This window comes from Lupinus angustifolius, chromosome LG01 (assembly GCF_001865875.1).
Source record: "Lupinus angustifolius cultivar Tanjil chromosome LG01, LupAngTanjil_v1.0, whole genome shotgun sequence".
Lineage (NCBI taxonomy): Eukaryota > Viridiplantae > Streptophyta > Magnoliopsida > Fabales > Fabaceae > Lupinus > Lupinus angustifolius.
The window spans coordinates 34892824-34912915 of record NC_032009.1 but is presented as its reverse complement, the minus strand read 5'-3'; the positions used below and the strand labels follow the sequence as shown (position 1 = coordinate 34912915).

General features: G+C 35.0%; 3 protein-coding genes across 7 annotated transcripts; all 3 read left to right on the top strand.

Moving 5' to 3' along the window:
* Positions 592-5139, top strand: LOC109362665 (E3 ubiquitin-protein ligase SIS3-like). Of its 3 annotated transcripts, none has more exons than XM_019608628.1 (10): positions 592-704; positions 843-881; positions 1320-1386; positions 1483-1556; positions 2318-2456; positions 2539-2631; positions 2739-2804; positions 3362-3481; positions 3889-4002; positions 4298-5139. In XM_019608628.1, exons 1-10 carry the CDS (start codon positions 619-621, stop codon positions 4697-4699), a joined length of 1200 nt encoding a protein of 399 aa, XP_019464173.1. In that variant the 5' UTR covers positions 592-618; the 3' UTR covers positions 4700-5139. The 3 variants fall into 3 exon arrangements, with proteins under 3 accessions (XP_019464173.1, XP_019464182.1, XP_019464190.1); XM_019608637.1 differs by having other exon boundaries at positions 592-720; XM_019608645.1 differs by lacking the exon at positions 592-704 and having other exon boundaries at positions 860-881; positions 1320-1357.
* Positions 6320-12226, top strand: LOC109362609 (protein EXECUTER 2, chloroplastic-like). 2 transcript variants are annotated; one of them, XM_019608530.1, is made up of 11 exons: positions 6321-6640; positions 6787-6903; positions 7171-7236; positions 7731-7843; positions 7915-7996; positions 8388-9077; positions 9779-9905; positions 9994-10163; positions 10264-10338; positions 11599-11691; positions 11837-12226. In XM_019608530.1, exons 1-11 carry the CDS (start codon positions 6395-6397, stop codon positions 11936-11938), a joined length of 1881 nt encoding a protein of 626 aa, XP_019464075.1. In that variant the 5' UTR covers positions 6321-6394; the 3' UTR covers positions 11939-12226. The 2 variants fall into 2 exon arrangements, with proteins under 2 accessions (XP_019464083.1, XP_019464075.1); XM_019608538.1 differs by lacking the exon at positions 11837-12226 and having other exon boundaries at positions 6320-6640; positions 10264-10339; positions 11562-11685.
* On the top strand, positions 13237-17199 carry LOC109362599 (protein KINESIN LIGHT CHAIN-RELATED 3-like). Of its 2 annotated transcripts, none has more exons than XM_019608508.1 (3): positions 13237-13360; positions 14441-16315; positions 16986-17199. In XM_019608508.1, the coding sequence occupies exons 2-3, from the start codon at positions 14451-14453 to the stop codon at positions 17194-17196; spliced, it is 2076 nt and encodes a 691-aa protein (XP_019464053.1). In that variant the 5' UTR covers positions 13237-13360; positions 14441-14450; the 3' UTR covers positions 17197-17199. The 2 variants fall into 2 exon arrangements, with proteins under 2 accessions (XP_019464053.1, XP_019464061.1); XM_019608516.1 differs by having other exon boundaries at positions 14398-16315.

Below are 20092 nucleotides of genomic sequence, written 5' to 3'. Positions count from 1 at the left end.
ATCTAATGGAAATTTGACATGAAAAGAAAATAAAAAAAAATATAAAATAACATTTTTATATGATTTAGTGGGATATTATTAACTTGAGACATGAGAACGAGAAGTTTTTGAGACTGAGGTTATATTATCATGCATAAATATTAAGAGGAGTTTTGTAAAAAATTATACATAATTAATGTATAATTATTAATAATATTATTAATGTATACATTTTTTTTATTAAACATATAATTGTATAGTCAACTGTAGATCTGAAATATCATGTAAGGTTAAAGGTTTATTTGTTTTGAACAACACTCCTTAATAGTCACAATATGAGGAACGAAATTAGTTATTCATTAAAATATGAACATATCTTAACATTAACTTAACAAAACAATAAATCCATAGGACCATTGAATCCCGTGAAAAATATGAAAATCTTAGCTAAAAAGAATTGATGTGATAAAATAATTATAAATGTTATTATTAGTGGCGAACTAATGAATTACATTTTCATATAAATAAATAAATACCTATGACAAAAGTAACGGTGTTGCAGTGGATAGTGACAGATTTTAACGTAACGTAGTCAATAGCTAAGTCCGTTTTTGTAACTTCATCTTCTCTTCACGATTCATGCATCATCACTATTTACCACGACACCGTTTCATCCACTTAGGGTTTTTTCAAATCTTACACTCTCTCAGCTATGGCTATCAGAGGTGTCGATTTTAAGTGGTTCGTCTCAATTCTCTATCTATTTTAGTTATTATTCCATTGATCTGATTATTATTATCGCATTGTATTTCCATTTTTTCCATTTCCTTCAAATTTGATTCAATGCAATTAACTATGTCCAGGTATGATGGGTTTTTCTTGTCTATGCTCGCTACCAGTGTGTATCCTTACACCATTGTGTTTCTCAATTTCCTTATTACTCTGCATTTTCAGCCATTCACTTCACTGGTGCACATTATATATTATTCTTGTTCATAGTAATACAAATGAATGTAAGAGGGTAAGAGTTTTATACACAGTCACGCACATAGTTATAGTTCATATAACGTGCGGATGATGCACTGACCGTGTGTAGATTTTTACGCTAATCGTGTATAGACTCATTTATCATATTCTGAAGCATTTCGGACCACTCAATGTAACTTAGGTTAGCTGCCACTAATTCACTTATAGCTCTTCTATATATATATATATATATATTTGTATATACATACTTATATATATATATATGTATATCTATATATATGTGTGTATGTGCGTATGTGTGTGTTAAGAAATGTGTGTCTCTGTATGTATTCTTTAACTCTTTTGACTTGAAGAGTTATTGTGGCGATTAACTGGAAGCGATATCATTCTTGTATGTACCCATTGCATATATGGATTATGGTGGGTTCCTTTCTTTGTATTCTTCTCTATCCCTTTTAAGATTGTTTTGTAGTTGTCTGTAAATAATCCCCTTTCTATTCTTTTGCTGGTGTTCAGGTTGATTACACCGTTGTGTTTATTTTCCGGCTTCTGATGTTTGTTGATAATGGCATTGCTGCTGGAATGGGTTTGTATGTCCTTCCATCCGGAAACTTTCAACTCTAATGCTGACTTATGTTGTTTGCATCAATATGAGATTATGATTGAAATTAGAGTAGGATAGATGAGGTTGGACGTTTCACAATTCTCATATGTTTTTTATAATTTATCTAATTGAATGTTAAATATATCTAAATCAGGTGAGAACCTTCATAAAAATTACTAAGATTCTTTTCACACCTCATGATCATGGAGCTAACTAATGGCATTTCGGCGTATTGATGTTGTTGATTGAGTTAATCTATATGGAACTAAAAGGATTGTGTTTAGACTTGAGATAGTATGGACTAACTTAACACAGGAAATCTGTTGAGTCAGTATAGTCATTTGCCTGAATTACATAGTGAAGCGATGCCTGCAAGTCTGCAACGGCTAACATGCCTTAAGGTTAAAACAACATTGTTGAAGCAAATGACATAGAACTTTATACAAAAAATAAATGGAATATGATGGATATGGCCTGAAGCTTTATGAAAGAAGATATTTTTGATATGCGAAATTCTGGAAAATGATGTTACTGAGTTTCATTTTGATAATTTGATTTAACTTGGCTGTTGAGCAATAAGTACGAAGTCATGCATGGCCATTTGGCTTTCACCATTCATATAACCATGCATGATTCTGAATTTTTTCTAATGCATCAAGCAATTAAAGTCAATTGATGATTTAATTTGTCAAGTCCAAACTAGTTCAGTCACTTTTATTTCCTCCCACCCCCTTTCTATGCTTGTAGAGATTTTGGGAGGCAACAGAGATATGCTCGTTTCTGTGGAAGACTAGTTGTCCTTTCAATTCTTGCAGTTCTTCTCTATCCCTTCCTTTGGGTCTGGACTATTATTGGTACACTGTGGTTCAGCCGTGACAGGGACTGTGTATGTTTTTGTTTTTATTCATTTTTCAATGCTACTCTTCTATACAAGTTTACAATGCATAATTCAAATAATTTACCTGCAGGTTCCTGAAGAGGGTCAGAAATGGGGCTTCCTCATCTGGTTACTTTTTAGCTACTGTGGACTCGTTTGCATTGCTTGCATGTCGCTTGAGAAGGTTGCTTGTGTTCTATTTTTACCCATTTGACTTGTTCCCATAATCTCTTTTCGTTATGTTTGTCCTGGTTGGTGGTGTTTTATTATGGTTTTTTTAATGCTTTGCAGTGGTTGACACGAAGGCAGGCACACTTATTACGTGCCCAACAGGGTATCCCTGTATCTGAATATGGGGTAAGTTTTATCTTAACTGTATCTCATATATCAGTATTTGTTACTTTTGTCATGGATACTCCATATTTTTATAGCATGATACTGCTGTGAGTTTAGTGACACAATAGGTTCTTTTGTTTTATGCAAAAAATTTAGTTAATGTAATGAAATCTGCTTTCTTTCATTTCCAGCTTTATGGTTTGTTGTTCTAGTTTTTATGTTGTTATACATAACACTATTTGAACGCACGTTGTTACTGAAACACAGTCCCTTGTTATGTGGTAACAAAATTGCATCTTTAGATGCAAAGTAAATATCCTCTACCACTTCTGTGGGATTCCTATGAAGTTACAATGGAAATTTTGTTATCCAGCTTGTTCTGCTCAGTTCTATGGAGGCAATGCCACTTGTCTATCACTCTATTGGCATCTCTTCATTTCTAGTAGTTGCGTGTATGGGATTGATTGATGTATTTAGCTGTAACCGTTCTTAGATATCTTAATGTATATTCATTCCTGTTTGATTATCCATACTATAGGACTATTAGATGGTAACAATTGCTATTTTCACTTTTTTAGGTTCTACTTGATATGATCCGAGTGCCTGATTGGGCATTTGAGGCTGCAGGTCAAGAAGCAAGGGGTGCAAGCCAAGATGCTGGCGCATATCATCCAGGAGTTTACCTAACTCCAGCTCAGGTAGTTTTACCTGATGTTTATTGACATCTTGATTGCTTATTAGAACTCATGTAAAGCAGCAGCTCATGACTTCATGTTTTTTCTTTGTCAAGCAGAGTAAATGTCACGTCACATACTCACATGCGATAATTAAGGAAATATATTGCCTGGGTTTTTCTCATGAATGAATCATAGTGCTCTCTTTTGTGTTTTTGGACAATGCAGTGGTTATTATTATTGGTGACATGATTTATGATTAGAACACAATAGTGTGGTCTGATCCATGCAACTGATCCCACCTAATTGCAAAAGGCTTTTTGTTATCATTGTTTATGATTATTACGTCTTAATATTTCATTGAAATTCCTTTTGTTTATATAGTCAGTTTCACTTTTGATAGTTGGTATTCTTGCTTGGGTTGGATGTAGAGAGAAGCAGTTGAAGCTTTAATTCAGGAACTCCCAAAGTTCAGGTTAAAAGCTGTTCCTACTGATTGCAATGAATGCCCCATCTGCTTAGAAGAGTTCTATCTCGGGAATGAGGTATATTGTTTCCCAATTAAGGTTGTACAACAGTTCATACTGTATGTTGTTCACCATCTATTGCCAAAAAGTGTGCTCTTTTCTGAACCTTTTTGTGCCATATGACAATAGCGGTCAGATGCAATAGTGAAAGATAATTTTATATTCCATCAGTCATAGTGCCTTCAATCATGTCTGTGTTCTCATATTTAAGCTGTGTTAGCCTCACGAATTCTCAGGGCACACTTTCAAGAATTTTCAGATGAGCGTGCTTTACAGAGCAATTGAAAATAGTTTCTAACTTTCTATAATGCAGGTCCGTGGCCTGCCTTGCGCTCACAACTTTCATGTTGAATGCATAGATGAATGGCTTAGTCTGAATGTGAAATGCCCTCGTTGTCGTTGCTCAGTATTTCCAAATCTTGATCTTAGTGCTTTTTCCAATCTCCCTTCAGATTCTGAACGACCTTCTGCTAGTGTTGTGACAGCAACCAGATATGTGAGAGGTCAACCTTCTAGTCAAAGTTACAGGTTAAGACTACAGGGTCTTCTCCGCCCGGTGCGTGCTGAAAATGCAACGCCAGCTGTTGATACACAAAATGCTTTGGAAAATGCTGAGAATGGTGTTGCACTTGTTGTGAGTCGAAATGCTTCAAGTGGAGGCCAGGTCTCTTCTGTCGAATGCATGCCTGTCAATATTCCCTCTGCACAACATTAAACTGCCTTCTGCTTTGTCTGTGTAACTTCTGTTATATTTCTAATGCATTCAAGAGAAGTTGAAAGATGTATATCCATATCTCGCCTTTATGTAAAAATGTTTCATGTTCTAACAAGAAATTTTCATTATAGATCCATAAAGAAGTGGATCAGTCTCTTTTCAGGGGCATATTGGAGTAGTGAAACTTGGAAAACGATAATGTACCTTTCTTGGGTAACTAACATAGATTGGAGCTGCATGTGTGTAAGTCTTCAAAGTTATAGTAACCTGTGAACACAGTTTGAAGTTTGAATATGTTGAATTTTATTTTTGCTTTTTCCTTCTTACTTGGGGTAAGATTTTCTTTTGCTTCTTTTTGGGGAGCAGGGTGATGTAAGGTTATGGATTCCGTACTAGAAATTGTATACACATTCTATTTGCTTCATTTTGCTATGGTGCTATACACCTTTTTTGGGTGAGATAATGCTATATATATAAAGTATCATTGTATGTTATGGACTTACTGATGCAGAGTGTTCAGTTAGGAAAGTGGGACATGTCTGTATCAGGAATTGAACACTCTGCATCCCAAAAGCTCTAATGCTGACTATAGAAGGAATTTTAGCTTTTGTGCAGTGGTGCTTATTGATACATTGGCATGTCCTTAAAAATTGGTATGGAAGTAGGAATGAAATTTGGATACAACATAACAAGTATTATGTCGACAATTTTCTTTTTGGTGCAAAGTATGTTCACTTTATTTTTATAAATAGATTATAGATTTAGGACATTGGTGACTGTGGTTAGGGATGGCAATAAGGCTATTCCGATAGAGTTTATTTGTGCTTATATTTACACACAATTGTGTGGGTAGTGAGACTTTATGAGTATCCAAAAGTTTTTTCAAATCACTAATAATAATATATATATAGTTAGTGATTATTACAAAAAAATAAAAATAGAAATGAATGGTAAATAATATAAATAATTTGTGCATAGATATCATTGTCTTTCAAAAAAGGTTCACTATCAACAAAGTATAATTAAGGGTGTAAAATCCGACCCTATCTGCTTATTCGATGTGACTCATTATGATTAGACCTAAATAGGGTCGGGTTTCATTGGATTTAAAGTCATGTATGATCAAGTATGATCCAACCCGATTTGTCTCATAGTCATTTACTATATCATGTTTGTATGTGCCTGTATTCAAATGTGTACAGAGTAATGACACATTTTTGTCGAAAATATTATTAATTCTCTTATTTTTCATCATATATGATTAATAACATACCTATATTATTTTATATGTCAAATTACATAATGATAATAGTAAATAATATCGAGAATATTTTATCTAAAATGAGTATGTATTATAATTAATCTCACTGAATAAAGATTGAGTTTAAAAGCTGACCCAAATAATATTTAGGGTCTGATTAATATCAAGTCTATGACTGAGCTTAAGTTCAAAAAATGAACTAAACAACATTTAAGATTAGATAAAAGAGACAAACTTTACCTTGTACCAACTGAGTTCACCTATATGTACAATACTAAGTTAATCCCAATGAGTAGGCCCCACCAACTTTTTGAAGCACATTCTTTTAATAAAAAATAAAAACAATAAACCTATCCCAAACACACAGTTTCAGAAGTAGAAGAAGCACCGCAGATTTTCTATCCTAATTCCTCATTCACTGCGTCTTCCTTCCGATGATGACGGTGGCGCAAGCCATCTCCACACCCCAAATTGGAGCACCCTCCTCTTCTCTCGATCCCTATCCCTTTTCAAATTTACCATCATTTCTATCATTCGGTTTTGTTCAAACCAGAAGGAACCACCGCAACCTCCGTTGCCGTTGTTCTCACTCTTCTCCCGTCGGTGACTGGGATTGGAATCGATGGACTCGTCACTTCTCTCAAGTTGAAAACACCGAGGCTCTCGCATCTCTTCTTCAGGTAGTTATTTATCTTCAATTCAAATTTTAAGATATAGTTAAATTAAACTTGTTAGGGTACAGAATATTCTATTATTAATGTTAAAAGTTAAAACATGCTTCAATATTTGTACTTACGGTTTTGAATTCTTTGATTATGCATATTAGTTTCAACTTGAAGATGCTGTTGAAATGGAAGATTTTCGAGAAGCGGCTAGGTTGAAAACTGCTATTACAGAAGCAACAACCATAGACACTGTTGCTGAAATCATGTCTATGTTGAAGGTCACATTCGATTATACTCTCTTAATTAAAGAGTGTTTTTATGTTTTGTATAAATTATTTTCTAGGAAAAAAACAGTTTTTATTTTATAAACACAATTTGATTTTCTTCTCACAACTGTTCTTTCTATGAAGAATATTGAATTTTAGAAGCTGGTTGTTTTTTTTACATTAAGATTCTCTGATAATCAAATTATTTTCAAAGGTGAACCAAACACTCTCAGCTTTCCTACTTTATTTGTCTCATCAAGAGATGTGTCTGTGATGCAGAGTGCTGTAGATGAGGAACGATACCATGATGCTTCAAGATTATGTAGAGAAACCGGAAGTGGACTGGTACATTTCTTAACTTTCTACTTACATGACATTGTGCAAAAGCATTACTCTTGTAATTTGTTATTCCCACAACAACCATCTACTTAAATCCTCTGATTTTCAATACAGATTGCCCCCATTTTTTTAGTAAAAAAGAATCACTTTGGCGTTTTTCTGCTTGGAATTTAACTAAAAAACAGAAGCCTAAAATAGCTAATTTTCAGATTTAAAGAGAGTATACTTCTCAACTTCTAAAAAAAAAAGATAATGTAAAAAAAACATCATAATTGCTGCCAAACGCCCAAAAACAAAAACAGATTTTGATTTACATAAAAATTGTAAAACCAAAATCACCTTTTTAGAATAAATCTTTTGAAGCTTATAGAAAGAGTAAGTTTAGTGGTGGAGTGGTGGTTGAGTACTGAACTACTGATCATGGTACTTGTGGCATCAGATGTTTTTTGTGAATGACACTTTGTTGATGTCCATGAACCAATTTTTACCATTATGTGCAGGTGGGTTGGTGGGTAGGCTACTCAAAATCAAAGGATTCAGATGACCCCTTTGGTATAATAATACGCATAAGTCCTCATATGGGTAGATTTGTTGGCAGGAGTTACAGTCCAAGGTATGATTTGTCTATTTTCTATTTTATCCTCGGGTAATTGGGGACTCTTGCTCATTTCTGTTTTGCTACAGACAGTTAATCACAGCATCTCCTGGTACTCCAGTATTTGAAATTTATGTGGTGAAAAATGCTGATGGTTCATACCATATGCAGGTAACATTCAAACTTTCTAACTAAATTATGCTTGTTTTTTTGTGACTTATCATACACAAGGGAGAAAGCAGTCTTATTTAAGACGGATTTTTATGGGCCATGAGCTGATTTTGGATTTCTCCCAAATCTGAAAGAAAAGTATTGTTATTCATGACTAACTTATTTATCTAAAAAAATTGTTTGGTGGCCCTAATGCAAATATTCAGTGACTAAAGTGAATCCAAGATGAATTATGAAAATTATTTTTAGGACAAATTTGGGCACTGTTTGAAGCTTATGTTTTTTTCTTCCTGTTGGCATGACTTTACTGAGAGTGCATGTGTTTGATATCTTCCCGATTGTGTATCATTTCTTTACTACATATGAAATTATATATGTCAACACTTAACAGGTAGTGTACTTGCGACGAACCAAAAAAGGAAAGTCAATGAGTAATCCTCCATCTATACCTGTAACAAGCCCATCAAAACCTGAGGTAGAGAATGCATCTTCAGCTGAAACGCAGGAGCATGGAGAGAAGGTTGATAAAAATGATGAGAAAACCAACAATATCGAGGGAGCAACTGAAGAAGGTGTTAAAAGTGTAATAAATTTTCTGAAAGAAAAAATTCCAGGATTGAAAGTGAAAGTTATGAACATTGATGTTGAAGAGGAAGGGGCAGAGGATAATGATTCTATTAAGCAATTGATGAATGAAGATAGTAATAAAACAAGCTCCAGTGAAAATCTTGAAGAGGAGGTTAATAATCTGGTTGAACCTGATGAGGTCACTCTAGAAGCAGATAGTGATGTCTCAGAAGATGAAAAGGATTTGGATATGAAGCTTTTTGTTGGTGGAGTCGTACACAATAATGAGAACACTCCTCTCAAGGATGAATTTATGCGCCTTCCAGCCGAAATAAAAGACATGGAAAAAGATTCTTTTGACTTGTATATTCCTAGGAGTAATCTAGATCACGATAGTGCAGAACATAAAATTCCCAATATTAAAGTGGCAGCTGTAGCAGCACAAGGAGTCTCAGAGCTTATGCCTTCTGATGTAGCCAAGACATTTTGGAGTTCTGACGAAGTCTCTGCCAAGGTGAGATGAGATATTTAAATAATATTAGAAATTAATTTTGTATTTATTATGTCAGTCCTGCAAAGTCAGTTTAGTAAGAATTAGGATACTTGGTATGATGTTGTATTGGTGATAAAATCATGTTGACTGGATTTTTGAGTGAAGTACACTAACATCCCCCGCCCCATATTTGCGTAACCTATGTAATCACCCTTTCTTGTTTCAGAAATTTCGTTTTGTGATATTAAATTTGATCTTTACATCCCATGAAAAGTCACGTACGTGGTAGTTCTTTTCAGAATGATATGAAACTAGAGGAGCACTGTGTAGGTTCCTGACTTTAGGGGAGTTTAGTTCAATTTGCTCATTGTTTTTATGAATTTTTACTCAGTTACTTTCAAAGGTTAGAATTTCAAAATAGTATGTATATAAGTTGCAGTTTATTAGTTTTTTGTTTTTCCCTGTTTAGTTATCTGCTTATGTTTCAGAGTTGTCTGATTTGAACATCTTGGTTTTCATTGCCAATTGCATGTGTACAAAATGATTTTCATTTCTCCTATATGATGGGGCTGGTAGTATGATCTTGAAATCTGGTCCCATTTTCATCTTAAAATTACTCAAAATAGATGAGAATGGTTTACCCCCCTGGCCCATTCCAGCTGCAGTATTGATAAATTATGCTTTTTTTTACAATGAATTGATCCATGCTTCATTTGACTTAGGTTTCAAAAAGTGTGCGTGAAATGGTCAAACATGCTATCAGTCAAGCACAGAAAAGAAGTAGATTATCTGAGTGTACATCTTTTAGTCGGATTACCAATTCAAGAGGGGATTTAGATCCTTTTGATGGTGAGGTTGCTTATCCTTATGTGAGTTATGTTCCTCAGAATTTGAGGAAAGAACAGCTTGAAAACAAAATCTGCTTGTTGAAATGTAGGACTCTTTGTTGGTGCATTTGGCCCCTATGGTGCTGAAGTAGTTCAATTGAAGCGGAAATTTGGACACTGGAATGCTGTGGACAGTGAAAACAGCCCTTCAGATATGGAGTTCTTTGAATATGTAGAGGCGGTGAAGTTAACTGGGGATTTTAATGTTCCGGCTGGCCAGGTTTATGCATTATGAATCTCTTGCTCTTTATTGTAACGTCACATGCTTTTATAATATCTATGTATAAGAGGAAATCTTAATTGTTACTTTTGGTGTTCAGGTGACGTTCCGTGCTAGAATCGGGAGAAGCAATCGCAACACAAGCCGTGGGAGGTATCCCAGTGAACTAGGAGTGGTAATTGTACCCTACAATTAGATGCTTCTCTCTCTTTGTTTTTGTGACAAAATCAAATGTCACATTCATGTGAAACTCTATGTGCCAAAGATTTATGATTGTTCAAGAAACTATTTTCTTTTAAATTGTCAATTAACTTTACTGTTTTAGGCCAATTACAAAGGTTTGGGATATGGAATGGCAGATGAAGTGAGACAACTATTTGACCTGTGTTTTTCTGTGTCTCTTCATGCATATTATACGTGTATGCATGCTTATCTGCAAATCTGACTCCAAGCCTTAAGGGTGATGGTTTTGACTTTCGAGAGCCTCTCTCATTTCCCAGATATTTTTTTCTTGCCTTACTTTGTTTTAATTTCTTTCCCCTTGTCATTTTTTGGTCTCTTTGGACTACCGTGGACATATGCCAATTGATCTTATATACTCCACACCAGTGAAGTTAGTATTGTATGATTCGTAACCCAATTTACAACAATTTTCAGAGCGAACAATCCAAATTTATTGCTGCATTGTTTCTGCTCATGAATCGCTGCTTGTATCACCGTGAATCTTTTGTATCGGCCATATCGGTGCCGGACTCGCGAATCAGATGACTCATCCTTGTTGCAAGTTGCCAACCAGAGACTGGGTCGTGCACGACTCGGTTTGTTGAAACCCTAAAATTAGTTTTTTTAATTTATTAATGGTACAGCCACAGCTGGGCCATTTTGCCCAGTCTGTGTTGGCCCAAGTGTTTTTAACCCTAAAAAATGCGAACAGTGCAAAACCCTGTTTTTTACCTATATCAATGGCTGCACCAGTTTTTTCACTGAAAAATAATGTTTCCAGTGAAGAGTGGGGTGGAAAAGCTCTCTACCTTTCCCATTATTGACTCTTAAATAAAAATATTATGGTAGTACACTACCCATAAATTGGAATTTAGGATGTTATTTTTCCTATCATTTGGTGTTATTGCTATTTTGATTAGAGTCTTATGACTGAGAACTTGTGTAGTTGTATTACTTTGCTATTATGACTTATGCATTATGATATGTGTGACCCTTATAACTTGAATTTGTGTTAGTGCATATGGTATTTTTTTTGTTATTTATGAGTGTTATAGCTACTATTATGAATTGTTTTAATATGTTTAATTATTGATCGAATCATACGATTCATGATAGTATGATACTATACAATTCATGATTCGGAAAATAGGCCTAATAGTTCATATGCAATTCACCATACTAACTACCATGCTCCACACTTCTCTATGAATAGGATGCACGCTATAAGGGCCAAGGGAGAATAGCAGATTTTGGTTTTAAAAATCCGAAATGGGTTGAAGGTGAATTACTCGTACTGAATGGCAAGGTAAAATTGGTGATCATATATGTTGCAGCATCTCTTTTCCCCCCTAAATGTACAACCATGATTATTGATCTCTTTCTCTATTACTGGATCTGTTTTTTGCCATTTTTTGCTGACATTTTCCAACTCTCCTGTTGTCTTAATATAGGGCATTGGACATCACATGAAAGGTGCAGATATTGGTTTCCTTTATATTGTGCCTGATCAAAGTTTTATTGTGCTGTTCAACCGGTTGAAATTACCAGAGTGATCCATAGTTCCCTAGTCCACTCTAATTTCTTCACCATGACATGGAGATCATCAAGGAATCTTCCATTGGTAGAGAATATTATTTATTACACTTGTTAGAGTGGTAGATATACCCAGAAAGCATACCCTTGTATTTATGTACTTAATTTATTGAAATTATTTTGCTCCATTTTTATATTCTTCCCTGTCACCTTGTGTATACCAAGATACCAACTTTTGCTGACTGACAAAATTGTTTGACATTATTTCCTCTGCAAAGACATGAAATAATAGTGAGTTATATGATTCTTATGCCCTCTTCAAGAGGAAGAACCCTCTTCAAGAGGAAGAATATGGTTATAGTATTGTCAGCTCATATAATGATTCAAGATAAAGTTTGGGAGGAATGTATAATTTTTAAAGTATCAGAAATTAATTAAGCTTAAGTATCAGAAATTTTCGAGAAGCGGAATGTTTACTGAAGGTTGGTATAATTTTTAAAACTAGAGGATGCTGAATTTAATTAAGCTAAAGTATCAGAAATTTCACCTTTTGTTTTTTACTCTTCAGTTAGGTGGCATTCTTCACAGGTACTCCCTTCAAGTATTGTATGGTTAAATGATATTGAGGCTATCCTGCAGTAACTTCCTACCCCTTTGTTGCTACTATTATCTAACTATACTACTAATGTGAGATTTCTTGGATGGAGTATTAAAAGGAATCAATTATTAGCATAAAATGAATTATGGAGTAAAGATGAGTTTACTACATGCCTATATTCTTATAGAGTTACAATTGTGGAATACATAGATGAATCAAAACTGCTGTTATTAAGTTTGAAAGGGACACCAAAAACATGCATATAAAAGTTAAAATTGCAAAAGCTGCTTAACGAATTCTGATTCCTAATGTGTATTAGACGGGTACACATCTGATGTCCTACACATGGAGTGACACTAAGTGTGAGACAACTCGGATTACACATGAAGTATGATATACTAGCCTGATTCATATTTGGAAATTTAATTTAGAATTCCATTTGTTTCTCCAATCCAATCATTTATTTCATTGTTTTATGGATGTTGTTCTACAAATCAATTTCTATATCATTACATGGATTTATATTTTTGGAACGTTAATGTTGGTAAATCAAACAACGTGGCATAACCACGTGGCATTCTGATGCTGTTTTAAGAAACAGAAAAAACGAACAAAACGATAATCGACAGTTGCAAATTGCGCGCGGTTGGTTTGGGAAGAAAGAAGTTAATTTTCCTTCTTCCCCTTTTCCCTCTACATTCCGTTCCAAAACAATCCTTGTTATTCCCGAATCCTCTGTACACATGAAACATTCTTACCAAAAACTTCTGGAATTTTTCTTTCTCTAATTCTTCCTATATACAAAATTTCATATCAATTCCTTCTTTTGCTGTTCATTGTTAAGGTACATACACATTTGCTTTATTATTGTTTTCTGATATTTCCTTTGTTTGATTTTTGTGTTAATATTTGGTTTTGTCTTTGTTTGTTTGTTTTTAATTGGTTATGTATATGTCTAAAAATTATTCATTTATTTGAGTTTTTTTATGACTGATTTCTAACTCCATATCAGATTAATTCTTGTAATCCTCAATAGGAAGGAATATAAAACAAAACAAAGATCAACAATTTTGATTCTTCCAATATGCAATTATATGGTTTATGCCTTTTGTTTTATGATTGTTCTTTGAATCCTCATCTTGCCTTGGTAACTACTATGATGATATACCTTCCTTATACATAGTTACCTGATATGTCGTTCTCTTTAGTATGTTACCCATAAACCATTGGTATGCAATTCATAGTTATTGAGAGAATCTAACTATAGAACAACATAACACACCTTATGTAGATTCTTATTGCTTTGCATGACATCCAATCATTGGCTGATCTAGAAATTTTAGATAGAGTGGTTAAAAGTAATATACGAGTACAAATATTTATATAGCCAGGGCAAAAGTATCATATAAATCTATAGAACAAAAAATGACAAATATTCTGATATGTGTTATAAATTTTCGAAGTCGAGTGGGGGCATATGCCTACACTATGGTGCATGTAGATCTCCCAGTGCTTCCAATTATCTTGTAGTGCTTGCTTTTTCTTCACTATCATTTATTTTGTAAATCATTTGTTTCATGATGATATCTTCCATATCTTCCTTAGTTGAATAATACATCTCTAAATAGTGCATACACGTTACTAATATGCAATTTCTTATTATATAATTCCAAGACTTTCTTTACACTTTGAAGTTGGGTGAATTCGTATGCAGTTTGTACAGGGTTAACAAGAGAGGATATGATAACTAGGGAACAATGTAATAAATGAACATATGTGTCATCTTTAGTGTTGTTGATTGGATTTACAGGGCTTCAAGTACACTCTTATTGCTGAACATGACTTCTATCTATCTCACAACACTTAATATTTCTTGACTAGTATGTACTTTGTAAATCATCTATTTTGTGATATTGGATCCTAGAGAATCAAAGATGCCAAGAATTGGAGTTCAGGATAACGGCGGGGTAAAGGAAAGGAATGTGACCGGGAGCCCTTCCCTTTCGAAGAAAATATCAGCTCCCATCAAATCCCCAAGGAGTCCCTTGAGTCCACAAAGACGACACCGAAGTACTGGTTCTGATTTTTCCCTTGAGTCACTTGACATACAAAGTTGTGATCAATCACCCTCCAGACACAGTTTTGGATCTAGTAGTAAAGCATCTTCTAGAATGGGTGGTTCACCCGTTGATAAGAAATTGGATAAGGTGTACAAGTTTCAATCTGCATCTACAAGTCCTGTTAGTTCAGGAAAACTAGACAAACCATCACACACACAATTGGGCCTTGAAACATCATCAAAGTCAAGACTCGGTGTAAAAAGTCCTCATGCAAAACCTCCTGTTGATAAGAAGACTGATAGCCCTTTGAAGAAACAGAATACAGTAGTTACTCGCACGAATAAAGCAAAGTCTTCTTCTGCTGGAAGATCAGTGTCACTAAACCGAATTGAGAATTCGACTGTATCAGCATTAGATAAGCCTGAGCTGGCACCGGTCTTACTAAAGCAAGCAAGGGACCTTATTTCATTAGGAGATAGTCCACAGAAAGCTCTTGAATTAGCTCTTCAAGCAATGAAGTTGTTCGATAAGGGTGATAATGGGAAGCCAAGTTTGGAGCTGGTTATGTGTTTACATGTTACAGCAGCAATATATTGCATCTTGGGCCAATACAATGAGGCAATTTCAATTCTGGAGCACTCAATCAAGACTCCTGTTGTTGATGATGGCCAACAATGCGCTCTTGCTAAATTTGCCAGTCATATGCAACTAGGAGATGCCTATGCAATGCTTGGCCAGCTTGAGAAGTCAATTACATGCTACACTGCAGGTTTGGAATTGCAGAAGCAGGTTTTAGGAGAAACAGATCCAAGGGTTGGTGAAACTTGTCGCTATGTGGCGGAAGCTAATATTCAAGCATTGCAATTTGATGAGGCAGAAATGTTTTGCCAAATGACTCTTGATATTCATAGAGCAAACGGTTCACCACAATCTCTTGAAGAAGCAGTTGACAGGAGATTGATGGGCCTTATATGTGAAAATAAGGGAAATCATGAAGCAGCATTAGAGCATCTTGTTTTAGCCAGCATGGCAATGGTAGCAAATGGCCAGGAAGTGGAAGTAGCAACTGTTGATTGCAGCATTGGAGACATATTCTTATCTTTGGCTCGATATGATGAGGCCAGTTTCGCATATCAAAAGGCGCTAACCGTTTTCAAGGCCAACAAAGGAGATAATCATCCTGCTGTGGGATCTGTCTTTGTACGTCTGGCTAACTTGTATAACAGGATGTGGAAGATAAAGGAATCAAAATCATATTGCGAGAGTGCACTTAGAATCTATGAGAATCCAATGCCTGAAGTCCCTTGTGAGGAGATTGCTAGTGGTTTTACAAATGTTTCAGCTATCTATGAATCAATGAATGAGCTTGAACATGCACTAAAGTTACTTCACAAAGCACTAGAGATATATAATGATGCACCTGGTCAGCAAAGAAAAATAGCAGGAATTGAAGCTCAGATAGGGGTCATGTACTACACATTGGAGAAATATGCTGAATCTTACAATGCTTTCAAGAATGCTATCTCAAAGCTTCGGGCTATCGGAGAGAAGAAATCAGTCTTCTTCAGTGTTGTCCTTAATCAAACAGGGCTCGCTTGTGTGCAGTGTCATGCTTTAAGTGAGGCTGCAGAATTATTTGAAGAAGCAGGGATTATTATGGAACATGAGTATGGACCATATCACCCTGAAACGCTTGCCGTGTATAGCAATCTTGCTGGAACATATGATGCACTTGGCAGGTATCCACCACTCCATGTTATTTCATTGTTATACCCTCTTCTACGATGTTGTTTATCACTAGTTCACATAATCAGGTGGTACTATTATTGATAATGAGTAGTTGAGTACAATGCCGATGATTAATTTTGCGGTGAAGAATTAGTCTGCTAGGTTCGAGATTGCATACTCTTACGATCTTACTCTTATCTTAGATTTGTATGGCAGAAAATGGGCGACATGAACAAAAGACAAAGTAAGACAAGGATAAGACTAATTGACATTAAAAACTTTCTGTACTGGTGTTACATGGAAGCATTTTTGCCACTCCATGTTTCAAAGTAAGAAAAAAGAATGAGTTTGGCGCAACAGTAAGGTTGTTGCTTAGTGACTATGAGGTCACAAGTTCAAATCCTGGAAACAACTTTTCCACTTGTTAGGGAAAGGCTGCATACATCTAGCATCCCCAGACCCAACTAAGTGGGAGCCTCGTGCATTGAGCCACAAAAAATACAACAAAAACATCATCCCAGTCTTAAGAAAAAGAATAATTACATACTATAACTGGGGAGGGTGACAATTGCTAACAATTATGTTGCTTCTCTATGGCTTTTATGAGTTCTGCATTGGATTACTTAATAAATGGTTATGTGAAAGTTATTTATCAAGTGGTTTAATCTTCTTGTATTTCAGGGTGGATGATGCAATTGAAAATCTGGAGTACATAGTGGTTGTGAGGGAAGAAAAGCTTGGGACAGCAAATGCTGATGTTGTTGATGAGAAGAGAAGGTTGAATGAGTTGTTGAAGGAAAATGGCAGAGTTCGGAACCGAAAACTCAGGTCACTTGAGAAGCTTCTTGATCCCAATGGTGATACTATAAACAAACTTGTCAGAAAGGGTTGATAAGGATATGGCTACTTAACTTGTGAAGAACTGGCCATGACTCATGACAGTGTTAGTTTATGGGTGTAATATGAGATGAGTTTGATGATTGTACAACTTAATCTTACAACTTAGTTAATGTTTTTATGAGTGTACAACTTAATCTTTGAATTTACAGAACTTGTATTAAGTTAATCATTCTTGAGAACAAAGGTGACATGCATTTGAGTTTTATAAATGTTAAGTTAATCTAGAGCACTTTTCTCATTTTGATTTTATAAATTAATCACCCTCTTTTGGGACTTATTAGTACAAGAATTTGCAATGTTTAATCTCAATCGATTTTGATTTAAAATGGGATTCTGCTACAATGGTGAAGCATCTTGGTAAGTGGTAACTGGTAACTAAGGTGGTCATATAAATGTTAGTGGCACTTTTTCAATCCATTTTTTATGGTTAAATTTATTTGTTGTAGTTCAAGGGCATACATAACAATTTAACCTATAAATAAATATGTAAGTGATATGATTCTTACGTATGGTGCCCCAAAATTTGTATCTGTTCTTTATCAGAACACAAGAGTACGGACAATGATGAGTCAGATGTTGATGAAGAGGTAGGAAGCGGTCGTCAAGGTGACTGAAGGCAGCAAAGAGTTGGACTCGTCGGTGGAGGTACCTGAAAAGGTTCTCCGACGATCAAGTCAGTATATGAAGTAGAGAGTGAGTGACAAGAAGAATAATATTAGAGAGTCTAGGAGTTGAGGTTAAGATACTTCCTGTTGGTGGGTACTCCTATTTATAGGAGTGAGAGTTGACCTTGGGCTCTTGGCTGGTGGTGCGACGCGTGGCCGACCAAAGGTGCTGTCTGGAGCTGCTTTTCCCGTGTCAGGCGGCCTGTTGGGTCGTACACTGTGCCCTTCTTGTCTCTTAGCCTGCTCTGCAACCCGTCTGTTGCGCTGGCAGGTAGGTTGGTGGAGTACGGAAGGCATGTTGTCTCCTGGGTCAACTTCGGTGGTCCCAACAAGTGGGGCCACCTCGGCGTCTAAACATGACCTTTGGTTCGCCGGATAGGAACAACAATGTTGTTATTCATATGTCAGGTTTTCATAATGACTACACAATGGTATATGGAAGATGCATGTATAGGTAGGTTGACGCCTTATGTATCATTATGCAAAATTTGGAAGGGAAGGTATGAAGGAGTAGGTATATACATTTTCTTCTTCTTTATTAGTTTTTGTCTTACTATAAAACCTAATAATTTGTAATAGCCATTGCTTAAATAAATACATACAAATAAGGTGGATTTGGAAAATGAAATTTAATAATACTTCTATATTAGATATATTATTTATCAATACAAAGTAATTTTTATTTTTAAAATAATGTTTTTAGCTCACTAATTAACCTAAGCTTCCTTCTGGAAAAAATTGATTAAGCTCATAACTTGACATCCAATAGTCCAAATAACATTAGCCTAACTTAAAATAATATGAGATTTGTTAACTTTGTAGAAAGACCGAAAAGAAAAAAAATAGAACAAGATATGTAATAAATTGCTTTATTTTAAAATGGTGGTAGAAATAACTTCCATATATCATCTCAAAGAATGAATGAAGTAGGCTTGGTTACTTTTTCCAATAGGATTAATTATCAGCTTTGATATAACTAGCAAACATAAATTATAAATGTGTTATTGAGTAAACAAAATTAAATAATTTATATATGGATGAATTGGATTTAAAAGTTATAACATCTCAAAACAAAATTGGCAAGAGACTATATGTTTTTTAGTGATACTATTATTGGCACTTCAAATTGTATGCTCATAATCCTCAGAATCAATCATAAATATATTAATGTTCCAAAGCATGGAGCCATGGAGAACTCTATTTCCTTTTTCTGACCTCATGCACTCTGTATGGGGCAGACATGAAGCTGGGCAAATAAAAAGTTGGGACTACAATCCCATCAAACAACCAACAACTTTATCATTATGATTGATAATATCTACCCTTAGTAAAGTGGGTATTTTCCACCCCAATATTTAAGGTATAGCGCATTACTAAAATTGAAAATAAGAAAGACAAAAGTACAAAACCTGCGTACGTAAGTATACCCTATTAACATTTATGAAAGAAAATCAACTTCTGTAACATTTCACATAGGCCACCAAACTATTGCAGATACCCATTCCTTCCCTTCTATTTTCTCTATTGTAGCATTAAATATGTCTTAGATTTGCACTTCTAGTTGTATCTAGTTTCATTACTAGACAGGGGTATTGACCCTCTCTACCGACATATATCACATGTTTTTAATAGTGTCTTAGTCTTTATCATGAGTTAATCAAATATTGACATATGAATAAAAAGAAATTTTTTATAAATCAAAAATAATAAAAAGTGATATTCTAATCGGACCGAGACATAAAAAAGAACACTTTTAAAGACAGGTGATTCTCGTCTCTACCCCAACATTTATATTTATTGGTTTTTATTATGTATATTTATGTTTTCCTTTCTAATCATCTGTTCTTTATTCTCTTCTCTCCAATCTGTCTGCGTCAAAAATGAGAGGAAAATCAGTAAGTACACTCAAATCCTGGACCACCTATATAGTCTTTCTAGCTCTTCTTTTTTTCTCTCTGTCAAGTCATTGTGATGACTCCGAGTGATGGGAGCTGCGTTGAAGATTTATGTAGCTTTCTTATTGGTTGGAGAACCATGATTATATTATTGTCTCAGTTTCTGAGTAAACTATCACACAATGACACAAACACAAGTTGTAAATGATTGGAGACAAAAAATTTAAGTTTCCAACCTAGTGAATATTCCTCGTCATCCTCTTCCTCATCCTTTCTTCGTCTTCATCCTCATCATATCCTCATCCTCATCCTATCCTCTTCCTCAGCC

Coding starts and splice junctions, on each gene's coding strand:
- LOC109362599 (XM_019608508.1), top strand. CDS start 14,451: ATGCCAAGAATTGGAGTTCAGGATAACGGCGGGGTAAAGGAAAGGAAT. Junction 16,316..16,985: donor ACATATGATGCACTTGGCAG/GTATCCACCACT, acceptor CTTGTATTTCAG/GGTGGATGATGCAATTGAAA.
- LOC109362609 (XM_019608530.1), top strand. CDS start 6,395: ATGATGACGGTGGCGCAAGCCATCTCCACACCCCAAATTGGAGCACCC. Junction 6,904..7,170: donor AAATCATGTCTATGTTGAAG/GTCACATTCGAT, acceptor TCTGTGATGCAG/AGTGCTGTAGATGAGGAACG. Junction 7,997..8,387: donor ATGGTTCATACCATATGCAG/GTAACATTCAAA, acceptor AACACTTAACAG/GTAGTGTACTTGCGACGAAC.
- LOC109362665 (XM_019608628.1), top strand. CDS start 619: ATGCATCATCACTATTTACCACGACACCGTTTCATCCACTTAGGGTTT. Junction 882..1,319: donor TCTATGCTCGCTACCAGTGT/GTATCCTTACAC, acceptor TTTGACTTGAAG/AGTTATTGTGGCGATTAACT. Junction 1,387..1,482: donor CATTGCATATATGGATTATG/GTGGGTTCCTTT, acceptor GCTGGTGTTCAG/GTTGATTACACCGTTGTGTT.